This window comes from Haliaeetus albicilla, chromosome 2 (genome assembly GCF_947461875.1).
Source record: "Haliaeetus albicilla chromosome 2, bHalAlb1.1, whole genome shotgun sequence".
In the NCBI taxonomy this organism is placed as follows: Eukaryota; Metazoa; Chordata; class Aves; order Accipitriformes; family Accipitridae; genus Haliaeetus; species Haliaeetus albicilla.
Window position 1 is genome coordinate 16,068,076 of NC_091484.1, and position 13,977 is coordinate 16,082,052.

The 13,977-nt window shown below is 54.0% G+C and overlaps 1 protein-coding gene across 3 annotated transcripts in view; it reads right to left on the reverse strand.

The window, feature by feature from the left end:
• The window catches only part of NECAB3 (N-terminal EF-hand calcium binding protein 3), a 29,693-nt gene extending 17,326 nt beyond the window's left edge, over positions 1-12,367 (reverse strand). For 2 of the 3 annotated variants that reach the window (XM_069807460.1, XM_069807445.1), the window contains exons 1-3: positions 12,092-12,367; positions 7,084-7,108; positions 5,906-6,014 (exon numbers count right to left, since the gene is read on the reverse strand). In XM_069807460.1, the coding sequence (XP_069663561.1) occupies positions 5,906-6,014; positions 7,084-7,108; positions 12,092-12,184 (227 nt within the window). In that variant the 5' untranslated portion in view covers positions 12,185-12,367. The remainder of the gene's footprint in view (positions 1-5,905; positions 6,015-7,083; positions 7,109-12,091) is intronic. The other variant, XM_069807454.1, reaches the window with a different exon arrangement.
• Positions 12,368-13,977: the final 1,610 nt, after the last annotated feature.

Consider the following 13,977-nt stretch of genomic DNA (forward strand, 5'->3'; position numbering starts at 1 on the left):
TTATTCAAATCAGCCTCTGCTCAAGAAATTTTGCTGTCTCAAAATCCCCTAAATGATTATAACCATTTTTAATCCTGATTGGTAGAGTGGAAGAGAGCACAAAACAGTTTTTTAAGTGTTTAAGTGCTGTCACACATGGAGGAACTGGTGATACCTGGAGTTTGCTGGGCTCCAAGCATGAGGACAGATGCAGTGACACTGTCAAGGAGAAGTCAAACCACGGCCACATCGCCCTGCCCCCACTCTGACACGGCTCATAGGGCGAAGGGGCAAAAACATCCGGAGGTAAAATTAGAGGAGAGTGTGTGAAGTGTCCAAAATGCCATGCCAGGAACAGGTATAATAATATAAGCAAAATCTTCCTACAGCTTTTCCCCCAAACACCAAAGGCGGGTTTCTATGTCTCTCTGCTGGGCTTCACTTGGTTTACTTTAATAACAGGCAGTGCTTCAAATCACAGAAATATTTTGGTGTGAGACATCATCACAGACCCACAGCAGTGGGACTGCAGACCCCTCTGTTTAGCTAATTGCATCAGTCACCTTCTTAGGCAATGGAGATGGGCAGTTTTAGGCTGTGATTTGGCTCATCTTTTTTAAACACCTACCACAGGAGCTGATTAAGACGGGGCTCTGGCACACTGTCCTGGCACTGCAGACAGTTTTTAAAGTTGATAAAAAAATAGTGTTTCCCTTGAGACGCAATATAGATAATCAGCAAAACCACAGCCCCTTCTTCTGACTCCACTCCATCAAATTTTGCTGATCCCATCTCTGAGCAGCTCCATGAATCCGACCACAGCTCTGCTAGATAGAGTGGCTGGGGTTTGAAGCACAAATTTAAATTGGAAAAATGTCTTGCTCCTTCTTAATTTTTCCACTTATTTCTGAAAGCTGCCTGGAGCCTGAAGAGCCACTGCTGCTGCATTGCCACAAGAGATTTGGCACTGCAGCATCCACAGCACTGCTTGTTAGACCCATGCCCCAGAGTAATAACTGCGGCCACTGGTTCCCATCCAAGAGATGGGTAAAAATCATAAAAGAGGGGATATGGACATGACATAACAAAATACACAATGTAACACCTAATGCATACGTTACCCAGGCTTTTGCGTCTGTCTCCAGTGAGAACCTGGGGCTGGGACTGGTTTCACCAGGAAGAAGGGGCCACCAGCTCAGCCCACTGCCCAGTTCCCCACCTTGCCTCTAGAGAGCAGACATCCATGTGACAAAGAGCGATGATCAACACCAACCCTATGGCTTCTAAGGAGAGGCCAGAGATTATTAATCACTCTATCTTGTCTGTTTGCTGCTTAAAAACAAACATTAACCAATCAATCACTAAAACACCGAATAGTTAAACATTGAACCAATCACCAAGATCTTGTGGCAAAAATCAGTCCTTTGGCAGTTGTTCAGTGGAAGATCTGCTCCCTTCCCAACACAGTCTGCTCTGTCAGCAACCTCTTCCCATGTTCTGCATCCTGCGGCAGCCCCCAGGGCACATACAGTTAGGGGCACGACAGAGCATAGCAAGCAAATCACAGGACCAATGGTGCCATTTTCATGCTACCAGAAGCTACTTCATACCAGAAGCCAGGAGGAGCTCATGTAAAGAACCTCATGTCAAATCCTGACCCACTCTGCAGGGCTGCAAGGGGGCAGCAGGCTTTGCTCCACTTCTCTCTGCCATCCTCTCTCCCACTCCAAGAGAAGAGCCATCCTCTGTCTCCAAAGCACTCATCCTGAGACTCTCCACATTTCCACATAGCTGTATTTTGACTGTGCTCAAACCACTGATTAACTGTAATTAAGCTTGAACTGATGATGAAGGATCTTGTCATCATTATGCTGTTGGGATTTTGTCAGAATGTGCCTGGAATTTATGCAAGAAAACAGCAATCAGCTTCAGCAAAGCAGATGGGAATTTTTTTATTTTTATCATTTATCATGTTGGGAACCTCTGCTGTCATCACAGATCTCATTTCCAAACCTTTCCAGTGTGACCCAGAGTGTTTCAGTCACTCTCCATCATTCAGAAACTGACAGACGCTGCGGCTCTGAGTCTCTGACTAAAGAGAGGGGAGGAAAGTTCACACAAGTCCCTTCTTCCACAGAACCAGAGGCTTCAGGTTATTTCTACTGAGATTTTTTAAAAAAACACCAGGTCAGCACTCCCACCTCTCTCACTTGTGGTTCAAGGTCAGAGACACATGCTCTGGGCAGTCTGTACCCAATTCCTGCCACTGCCAACTGACTGCTCTCATGCAAAAGAGGATTTGCTAGACCTTATTTTTCTAAATTTTCCTGACAAATGCAGGACAGAAAGACACACGAGGTCCACACGACCCCTCCCTGGGCAGGTTTCATAGTCCCCTGCAAAGAGCAGTAGGCATGCAACCTATGCAACACTACAGCATTCAGTCCAAAGCCCTTGGTAAGCAACTCTCCATTATGTTGTTCCCATGAGACCCTGGGACCTGCTGCCATCCTGCTTGGCTGGACTGCAGACAGACACACGGCTGCTCAGAGAGCAAACCACACTGTGCGTCTCCAAAGACACATCTGCAGCAATGGAGCTTTTCAACCCTTCAAAAACATTTGTCTCTTCTCACCCAGATGTTTCAGTGGATGAAAAGTGCACTTTTCCAGGAAGATGAATCTTTCTGTTCTGCACTAGTGCCAGAGCTTTCTGACAAGTCAAATGAAACAGTGGACCTAGCTGTTGTACCAAATTGCAATAAGGAGTTGAATTTGGTTTCAACATATTTTTTTAAATGTCAAACAATTAGAGCAAGGAGATATTTTAAAGCCAAAATGGAATAATTTTCAGAAATGCAGAACAAAAATAGCCTCATGAGGAAACATAAAACCTGAACCGGACCCAACAGAGATGCCTGATGCACAGGCCACAGCATCCCACCTGAGCGCCGAGTAGATGGGAGGTGGAGTGAAGATCAGATGGGAAGGACAGGGAGAAAAGCAGAGTGTGGTGCCGTGGGCTCTCTGGAAGGAGAGCAAGTAATATACGAGACCTCTGAAATACTCATCTTCCAAGATGTCAGCTTTGGGAGCCAGGGGAGCAGCTGCAGGTTCACAGCGATGGACGAGGGTCCGGATGTGTCTGGGCAGTGCTCCGTTACTCAGACATGGAGACTGCCTGGGTTTAAAGGTCTCTGTTACTGTCTCTCCTTGAGTCAGGCTGGCACTGACAAAGAAACGCAAGTTTCAGCCTAGAACTGATGAACACAGCACCCTTGTGGCCAAGGGATTAAGGGTGAGACTTTTCTATCACCAAAAAAGCTATGGGACATGAAAGAAGCACGCCAGATAGGTTTGTAGAGCTTGTAGTTGCTTTCCAGCTTTGTGATACTTTGAGTATTACCTTGGATAATAACTCTTGAATCTGGCAGCAAATTTCAGTCAGCTCTCAAAAATGCTAAGTTTCTGCAAATGCAAGGCAAGCAGGCAGGCCAGAGGAGAGGGGCTGCTCAGCCCCCCCCATCAAGGGAACAGCAGGGCACCAGCACTGTACAAAGGAGCCCACTACACACCCCAAAAACAAATGCCAGAAAGTCCAGCTCTAGACACAGAGCCACAGAGACCTCTACGACTACGAGGCCCAGCGTGCTGAACACAGCTTGATTTCCATTACCTGGGAACAGATGGGGCCATGCCTCCCTGAAGACAGGCCTGTCTCTCCAAATCCCGCATCCCAGCAGACAGGCAGCTCTGGGCCAGAATCGGAGCACTCTGGCAGATGCAGTGCTGCCCCACATTGTTTGCAGGGGGCAGGATGCCTCTTACCAGGCAATAAACTGAGCACCAGGCTCCCTCTCTGGGAGGTCCCACCTCCTCCTCCTCCACAAGCTGGGGATGAAGCTGAAGAAATCATGTACAGTTCTCTGCTGCCACCTCCCACATCCCATCCCACTCCCGCCTCCTCACACTGAAGCTGTCCCATGTACTGACCCTGCGCATGTGCATGTGGACCATGTCCCAGCCAGAGACAGAAACAAGAACTACACCTGCAATGGCCTCAGGGCTGGACTTTCCCTTCTGCTCTTGCAGAAATGAGGGCATCCTTGCAGCACTGGAGGGACAGCATCTCCTACATTTGCTTGAAGTCACTGAACACGGGAATTTGGAAACCAGCTTTGTCCGCAGGGTCCCTTCTGCTATTCATGGCAGAAAGAGATCAAAGACCCAACGGTCATGCCCTGCTAATAGATGTCACCAGCTCAAGCTGCAACTACCACGTTGTCATAGCTACCGCACCGTCATTATGGGTAATGAGTTATAGAGAGCACTGCTACAGCCAGGACCATGCACAGCTCTCAGAGACAGCCAGCTCACACTGGGCCCGTCGGTCAGCCCTGTTTATCTGCTCTAGATGGACGGAAGAAGCCTGACCTGAAAGCGATGGTAAACCAGATCTTCACCATTCAGTTAAGGGCACAGTTAAAACTCTCTGCTTTGCTGCAACCCGTGTTTTCCAGCGGTATTGTATGAGGGGTGACTCCAAGGTCACCCCAAAATGGAGTGAAAGGAAAGGAGCACTTGCAGAGGAAAGGAAGTGGCTCACTGCTAAATCCCTTGGGATCACAGCTCAAAGAGACAGCTGTTTTCAGGAGACATCTCCTGCTGCCCACATCCAACAAGCCCAACTGGCAGGACAGGCAGCAATGGGCAGCCAGGCTTAAAAGAAAGCAGCACCAGGGGCTGCACACACCAGCCCACTTCTCTGCCCCACCACTGAAGTGGGAGCATCAGTTAAACCCACCACCCTGACATTTGGCAGGAGTCAACCATCCCCACTCCCCCAGTCCTGGGTGGATGATGTGGGGACTTGCAGCCAGGGACCACTGGGTATCTGCTGTCAGTGGCTCAGTGGCATTCAGTGGCTGTTGGCATCTCAGCGTGGCACAGGCCCTCCGTGCTGCTGTCCTGGCTCCCCTGCTGTCCTGGCTCCCTGAAAAGCCCTGGGGCCAGCATGTGCAGCTAAGGCTGCTCTGAGTTACCTCTCCCTGGAAAGGACCTGCTCAGACACTGCCCTGGCCGAGGGCATCGAAGAGGTGCAGGAGATGCTTCCTGGGGTGCCAGGGAAGTGGCATGAGCCAGAGCCAAGCCTGCCACCCAAGACCGGGAGGAAGCTGCAGCCACCTCCTGCCCCAGCAGCACCTCTCCATCTGAACAGGCAGCCCCCAGACATGCAATTTATCAACAGCCAGTTTCTCCAAGTGCCAAAACATGCTCTTTCACAGCAGCCGGCAGGGCAGAGGGACCCCAGCAAAGCCACACTGATATCCACAAGACTGGGATGAGAAACCCAGCTGAGCCCAACAGACTCCTCTAGATAGCACCAGTCAAGAGGAGACCAGAGCTAAGTGCAATTACTTCTCCTGTTCTTTAGGGGTTTCTTTTTTTAAAAGTAGCTGGCCTAAATTCACAGTTACACTCATAAGGCCCACTTCTGGTGGAAAGCAGCTCTTACGTAAGTGAAAAGCAGTTCCCTGTGTCAGCAGTGGCTAAGTCTCCAACTTTACACAGTCTGTGCATTGTCCTTACACCACCACATGCTCCTCCTGCAGACACACAACCTGCTCTATAGAGCTGTGTATTTCTGGAATACGTTTTTCAAACTAACATGATGTAATTTTAAATGGATGCTTGCTTCTATGGAACTACAGTAAATCTGATAACAACTGTTCTCAAAATGTCTGGCTTCTCTCATCACCAATGCTCGTAGCTGGTGTTCAATGGGTTTTAACATCTGCGTGTTACAAGAGGTAGGTTTATCTCACCCTGACTATTTATCACACCCGCCTCCAAATGTCCTCTATCTACAGTCAAGCAGTTTTATATTCTCCTTCGTCTCCTCTCCTCTGTGCCACCACGGTACTTACTCTGAATGACGCCTGTCAATGCCACTGAACAACTCCCACAGCTCCTCCGAGCTCAGGATCCCATCAGCAAAATAGTTCTTGAACTCCTCAAATGACAGCTTCCCATCATCTGCATTTAAATAAAAGGGAAGAATAATTATATATCTGCAGAAAGAAGCAAACAGGCCCCAGCGATCCTCCCAGCAGCCTCTCTACCGGGAGCGTGGGACGGTTGGGCGTGTTGTGCATAATAATTAGAGCAGATAATCATTGAAAGCATGTCCCACCAGTCCCCATCAAAAACCCAGGAGCGCTGGCAAGCAGGGTCACTGCCGCTGGAATTTCGGGTGGAAATTTCAGCCCCTTCCAAAAGACCCCACTGCATTGTTTTCAGAAATGCATGCAGGCACTCTGTACTTAGATGACTGTCCAAGCTGACTGTCCAAGTATAGAGTCCATTACAAACAGCACAGTGAGGACGGCACCAGGTTTTTATGGAAAGAAAATCTCTCCATTGACTCAAGAGCTTTTTCCTTCTGTCCTGTGGAGGACTTCAGCTCCTGGGCTGCATTTTGATCTGCAACAAAAGCGGCTCCCGAAACCTGCAAGCTACTGTGAAAGAGAAGAGTCCAAGAGGGGGTGGGAAGGCTCAGAGAAACGACTTGTGATTTTTGACTTGGTTTATGGGTGCCAGATTAAAACCCAGGTAGCAGAGCCTAACTCTCAAATGTCAGGGACTCCAGTGGGCATCCAGGAACAGGGCCACCCAAATGGGGACACCTGTGAAACACTAGACTGAGCGCAGAGACTGAATCAATCCTGCAAGGGACGGAGCAGAAAACTGATAGCCCCTGGGCTGCTTGCTGCACAGCTTGCTTTGCCTTCCCTTCTCACTGCTAGCGGTGCACAGGAGAGATCGTGTGCATGCAGGCAGGAGAATGGCTTGGAAGGGGCTCTGTCCTGCATGGCGCATGGATGGTGAAGTGGGGGAGCCCACTTCTCCAGCCCCTAGCGAGGCCCTTTGCTCCAGTGCCTTTTCCTCCAGGTGAAGCAGAAAAGCACTTCTCTTGCAGCCAGAGAGCTGCTTGCCCTTATGCTCCTTCACTTTTTCAGGCAAATCTCCCAGCAGAGATGGGCTGCACTTCTTCCCCCAGACCCCAGCAGGGAGGGGGAGGCAGCAGTAGGAACAAAGCACTCACCGTTCTTGTCAGCTCGACGGAAAATCTGCAAGAAAAAATACAACAGGGTTTAGTGAGGCAGCAGGGAGAGCAGCAGTGCTGAACAGTGAGCCAGGTGGCACCCAGCACTGCGATCATGGGAGAATCACCTCCTCGAGCCTGGGAGAGCCATGCAGAAGCCCCTGCTGCCAGGGCTGTACAGGCCAGCGCTGCACAGGTTGCTCCACAGAAATTCCCCTTTGCAAACAATTAATACCATTTCTTGCCTCCAATGCGCAAAGCTCTCAGCACAGCCACTGCCACCCGAGTGAGCCCAGCACTCACACCGAGCATCTTATAGAGAACACAGAGGGAGACAAAGTAGAAAGGGTTTTGCTACACCCTTGTGATGGAAAGTGTTTAATTTTTCAGACCCTTTAAATGAAAGAACATTAAGCATAAAACCACTCCATAATGGGAGCACTTTGTGCATCACCACTGACACTTCAACCATCTGCACCAAGGAGCAGCTCTTTGTCCCGCACTTTGTAATCACCCTTCACAACAATCCTTCCTGCAACACCTCGACATGCACACACACTGTAATTAAAAATTAATGAACTAATTAATCTGTAACTAATTCTGCCACAGAGCACAGTTGGAGAGCTGCTCCAGTTCAGGGTGTCAAAGCCAGGTTCCCAACCACAAGGCTTCTGCCCACAGCCCAGAAGAAAGCTGGGGCTTCTTAGCCCTGCCTGGCTCCTCTTTCACCAATAATTATCTGAAGGTCTGGGGCTGACTCTGGTAAGGAACAATATAATTTCCAAAGCCTGGGAACATCTTGCAGACTGAACAGTATGAGGTTTTGGCCAGCACATCCTAATGGAGCCAATGACAGAAACTTGTGTGTGTGTAAACTTTCTCCTTTTTAATCATCCTTTTTAATCATCCTGGTTCATGAAGAAATCTGACAGTCTGAAGAAAGATCAGGAATGAAAAAGGGCAGGAAAAAGGGAAAGCAGACTTAATTATATTCTTTTCCATGCAAAGCGGAGACCACTGATAAAACTGCCCCCAGACCAGCTCTTCTCCCTGCCACAAGAAACATGTCACTGCCAGCTGCCCCCTCCGCCCCCAGCTGCCTTCTGCCCACATCTAGCCACTGAAACATCCCTGAAAAATCACTTTGAGGTAAAGAAACAGCTGCCCAGAGAAACCTCCACTGCTCACTCCTGAGGAAGCCGCTGGCTTGCAACTGGGCAGAGGCTTTTCTGATGCTGGTCCCAGTGGGGAGCTCCCTGGTCCTTCCCCACGACCCAAACCAGGAGCCGGGACACCTCCTCCTCGGATGCTCTTCTGAGCAAGGCAAGCTCCTCCCGACCCAAGCTGCTGCAGGGAACGAAGGCTGCCCTGAGCTGACCAGCGTTAGGTAACTGTCCCTCCGGGACGCTGGCTTCCAGCCAGCCAGACTGCTTCCCTTGCCGGAAAGCAGGGCAGGCACTCTCTAAACGCCCCGTAGGACTCACTGGATGCGCTTTGGAGCTTTACCACTACCAGCCGAGACAGGGACCCGCAGCTCCCACGCACTGGGGATTTCTCTGTGTTTTAAAGCACAGCTTTCTCCAGGCTAAAGAGTTTGCTGGTGCATTGTGGGTCTCATGGCTGCGGGGTTACACATGCCAGGGCTCCCCAGGTGCAGAGGCAGCTCTGCCTGCAGGCAGGGGCAGCACCAGCAGGTCCCACATGCCTGTGCCACCCTGCCACCTCCCTGCCTTGGGCACGCCACTTTCTGTCATGGCAAATGCTTAATCCCGCAGAGCTCTCTGTCATCGGAGAGACACATGGCTCATGCAATGACAACTCTATGACTCCAAATGTCACTGAGGCCAGCTAGCTCATCCCAAAGACAGTCAAGTGTCACCCAGGCACTTAAATGCAGATTCAAGTAAGGCCAAACATTGCCCACTCACAGGCTGACCTTGCTCAGCAAGCTCTGTCTGTGGGCTAAGAGGGAGAGCACAATTTTGGGGCGGATCGCATGGGGCTGAGAAGGTCTCTAATTGGGGGTGACCCCATGCTGGGTTCAGCAAGAACCTCAGCAAAGAGAGCTAACACTTCTCCCTCGTGCATGGGATCCTCTGCTCCAGCGGTGTGTAGAAAAGCACTGCCAGTGCACACACAACAGCTGCCTGAAACTCAAAACAAATAAACGTGGCGCAAGCAGCAGAGCTGCAAGAGCCCTGTGAGGTGAGGCCACATCTATTCCATGTCCCCCAGGGATGGCGGGGCTCCTTGCCACTCCCAGCGAGCCCGTCCTCAGCCAAACCCAGCTGCAGAGGGGTGCCTTGGTGAGCGCTGCACGCACCAGAAAACACCGATGGCTCCTGTGCGCGAGGCAGGATCCAACTCCAGCCAAGCAAAAATAGTGCATAGCTGCTTCCATGCTCCACAGAGTGACCCCCGGCCCCCCTGGGGTGTAGCAACGTGGATGGCAATAGCAGGTAAGTGCTGCTCCCAGTGCAAGAGCCCAATGCAGAGAGCAGCCCTGGGACAAAAACAGGGAAAAGTGATGCAAAGCCAGGCTGGGAATGGGATCAGGTCTGTGTCGGCTGCTGGAGAGGCCCTAGAGGCAATCCCTCGCTTGCGCTCGGAGGGCTAGCACTCTCAGAAACACAGGGACACTGCCTCAAGCCCGAGACATTTCCTTTAGCCCTCAACTCCTGGGCTCGGGTCCAAGCATCTGCAGGCCTGCTCGGTGCCTGCAGCAGCAGACACAACTGGGACTGATGGAAGAAGCACTGAACCAGCATTTATTTGGGGATGAACCCCCCACACCCCAGGAAGGAGGGACATTATAGCACTTTTCCCTGCAGGGCTGGAAGCAACCGCGGCTGCTGGACACACAGCCAGGGACACACCAGCTGTTGGGGAGGGGACAGTCGCCCTGGGGACACCATGCTCATTGACCCACTGCAGGTTAATGTGGGCTGTGGCCAAGCGCTGACAATAAATGGTAGGCTGTCCAAGTGGCTTTTCTGAACCTCTCGTACACTGAGAGGGGAATAAGCAAGCCCCGAGCACCAGCCTGGGGGACAAATCTCCCAAAGGCTTGAGATGTCTGCACAGAGAAACAACGGCGATGGCAGCACTGCAGTTTGTACAGCGCCTGCAGCGAAGCATCTCAGGCAAAGCCCTCCTCCTCCTCCTCACCTCTCCTGAAGGCAGGTGATCTGCGGGCAGGGAGACAGTGGCTCCGGTCCCAGGAGAAGCACCAGCTGCCACCCGGGATCTGTCGTGGGCAGCCCTGCCTTCCCACTGCCCAAGGGGCAGGCTGGGATCCTGCCCTGTTGCAGCAGGGGGGCAGCTTGTCCTGACAAGCCTGGGGGGGCAGCTGGAGACCAGCCGACTGCCCAGACCCAAAAGCAGAGATATGAAACTCACCCTGTCAAGCTCCGGAGCTGAGGCAGGAGCAAAGGGAGCCACGGGGAAGAGGAAGGGAAGCCGCCAGAACCCAGAAAGCAGCCGCTAGCACTGTTAACACTTCCCATTTTAATTGCCTTAATGACGCCCTGAGGGATAGATGTGGGACTCTTGAGTGCCCAGAGGAGCTGAGCTAGAACACAGCTGTCACCAACCCCCCCTCCAGCCCATCTTCCATCAGCCAAGTAATTAGTGTGGGTAATGATGCTGGCTGGAGAGCCCTGCAGTCTGAAATCCCCCCACGGCAGGAGGGAGACCCTGACCCCCAGCTGGAAGCTGCAAGCACCACCGCTGCTGAGGGAGGTGCACTTGCCAGCTGCTCCCTGGTGATGCCAGGAGGTCTCCCAGACAGAGGACCGGACTAGGCATTGCATTCACCTTCCCAAAGTGCTGCCTGAGATCTCCTGCTCCCCTCCTCCAGGATGAGCTAGGACTCGGAGGGTGGCACCACCCAGACTGTGATGGGACTGAGATGACAGCTGGCTCTGTCCTGGGCTGTCCAGGTGCTGGAGCACCACACCAGCCCTCACCCTTAATCCTCACTTGCTTTATCCTCCCCAGTCCCTGCGGCAGGGCAGGGGCAGCACCTCCACTCACGTGTCCCCTTGGGTCCATAGGGTGACTTAGACCCCAGTGGTGCCAGACACAGGGGAATGTGAGGGCTGGTGGCCCACCAGGGAGTTTTGGGCACTGCCCACCTGACCCAGGCACTCTACAGCTCACTAAATATGGCAAGGAGCAGGAGGGTTGAGCACCTCTGATGTGCTCCAACAGTGGAGGTGGGCTTTGACCCAGGCTGTGCCACTTGCCCTGGGAGCTGGCCAGGCATGCAGTCACCTGCCCGCCCTGCCAGGTGCCACAGGGGAAGAGGCGCTGCCTCCCCCAGAGCCCCGGCATGCACAGCTCCCTCTTGACAGGAGCACCCTCGCCATGGGGCTTGAGGGGACGTGGTATGATGGGAGGCACTGTACCAGGACCTGTCTTGTGAAAATGAAAACGACCACTATCCGCATCTTCGACTCGCCCAAGCCACCCACAGCCGCCAGGATGCCTGGCCAACCTCCAACCTGCACAAAGAGCATCTTCCTCCACAACTCCTGGCATGTTAGAAGCGAGCAGGGACGGGGGGCTGCAGCGGGCACTGGACACACTTTGCCTGTGGGATCCCACGACTTTTAACAGCTACAGAGTACCTTCTGCAGCTTTCCTGCCAGACACACACAGCTCCCGCTCCAGGAGTCACGACAGCCAGCTCTTGATAAGGAGTGGGCTATTTCTAGCCACTCAAAGGCCCATAATTCAGAAAAAGGACACAACGCTGAGTATTATTTAAGACATCACGACCCACGCCTCGAGTCACAGCTGCAGGCTTAGAGCAGCAGCAGGGCCCACTCGCTTGTCCCTTGGGTTTGGTTCCTCAGCTGGGGCAGGCGGGAAAGGGCCTCACCCTGACACCTACACGTGCTGCCCTGCCACGGCTCCCTCTGAGGAGGCACCGCGGCCCGCCTGGCCCGCGCTAGCCCCGGGGCTGGGACAGGGGCTCGCTGGGGGCCCGCCCCGCAGTACTCACGTCGTGGAAGATGGGGAGCGGCTGGTGGCGGGCCGCGGGGCCGCGGTCGGCTGACAGCAGGCACACGGCCAGCAGCTCGGCGCACGCCATCATGGCCCCGCCGGGCGCGGGCGCCGCGGTGCCGTAGGGAGCGCTGCGGTGCCGTAGGGTGCGATGCCGTAGGGTGCGGTGCGGTGCCCCGCGGTACGCTGCCGTAGGGAAGGCTGCGGTGCCGTAGGGAGCGCGGCGCGGAGCTGGACTCGCCCGTACCGCTCCGCAGCCGCCAAGGCAACTTTGCCTCCGCTGAGGGCCCGCCCCGGCGGCGATCCGGTTGGCCGCGACCGGTGATTGGCACCTCAGGACCGTGCCTGTCGTTGGCGGAGGGCCGAGGGGCGGGGCGGCGCTGTGAGGGACGCGGGGGCGTGGGCGCAGGCCGCCGTTGCCCGGGTGCCGCTTGTGCCCGGGGCCTGGTCGGCTGTGAGGTTGCCCCGGGCTGGTCCCAGTTGGATCCAGGGCACCCCACTGTGCTCCCACTTGTCTCCAATGCTGCCCACGGTGGTCCCGGTGCGGCCCTGGGTCGTCGCACTGTGTTGTGACCCTCCCTGGTTGCCCCAGCTGGTGCCAGTTTCGCCATGGGTGGTTCCGGCATGGATGCTGTTGGCCCCAGGGTAGCCCTGGTTGCCCCAGCTGGCCCCACTTTGGCCACGGGTGGTCCCATTGTGGTCCCTGTTGGCCCCAGGGTAGCCCTGGTTGCTCCAGTTGGCCCTGGGGTGGCCCTAGTTTGGCCTTAGGTGGTCCCCTTGTGGTTGCGGCTGGCCCTGGGGTGGTCCCCCAGCCACCCAGAGTGGTTTCAAATGACTGTCCAGTGGTCCCAGCTCCTCCGTGCCCACAGTGCTGGGCAGCCTGTGCTCTCTGCTGCTTCCCTGCAGTGCAGCATGCCGGGCATGAGGGAGTCATACCGATGGCGCTGGGTCCCCAGTACCTCAAGCAGATGTAAAACCCCCTTCCCCCCCAGTCAGGGGCTGCAGGAGTGGGGGACAGGCTGGCTGGGGAGGAGAAGGAGGCAGGAGCTGCCTCCATCCCTGCCCAGCACAGGCGCCCAGAGGCCTGTGTGTGTGGAGAGGAATAGGACGAACACCCATGTCCGTCCTCAAAGGTTTTCACAAACATGAAACAGATAATTAGGTAAATAAACTAGATAAAGCCGTGCCTGGGCAGAGCTTCACACTGCTCCCAGGATACACGCGGTGCGGTGACTTCTTGGGGTGGTGGGCTGCTTCCCATCCTTCTCGGGGTATCCCAATATTTTACTTACAGAAAGGGACACACACCAGTTTTGCCTGGATGCAAAATCCCAGCCAGGCTTGCCTCCAACTGCAGCACCTCTCCCTTCACATGGACCTCTCGAGGCCAACTCGTTTTGCTGAGCTCAGTTTCTCTTCACCGAGGTCTCAAAACCAAGCCGCTTACCTAGCCCAACGTGACCAAGCCACGGCATGTGTAGTTCGCTTGCTCTCCTCATCCCCCAGGGACAACCGGCTGCAAGCTGAGCCTGGAGCAGTTGCAAGGATGCATCACGGTTATTTTTACCATCTCCTGGCTGCTCCGGGTATGTGCAAGGGAAAAGAGGCAGAAAAAGTGCACCTGGGACCTGGCAGGGGTATCCAAGGGCTACGGGGAGCATGTGCACCCAGACCACACATTGCACAGGGCTGTCCCCTGCCCCCGGGAAGGCAGAAAGAGGTCCAAGACCTGGAGCTGTTGAGCATGGCCATCATCAAATCAAACTAAAATGGAGGCAGGTACTAGAGAAACAGGCAGGGGAGGCCTACGGCAGCAGAAACAGAGGATCACCTTGCCAGGGAGTGTGAGAAGGGGCTTGGGCCATGGCAGAGCTCTGCCATGTA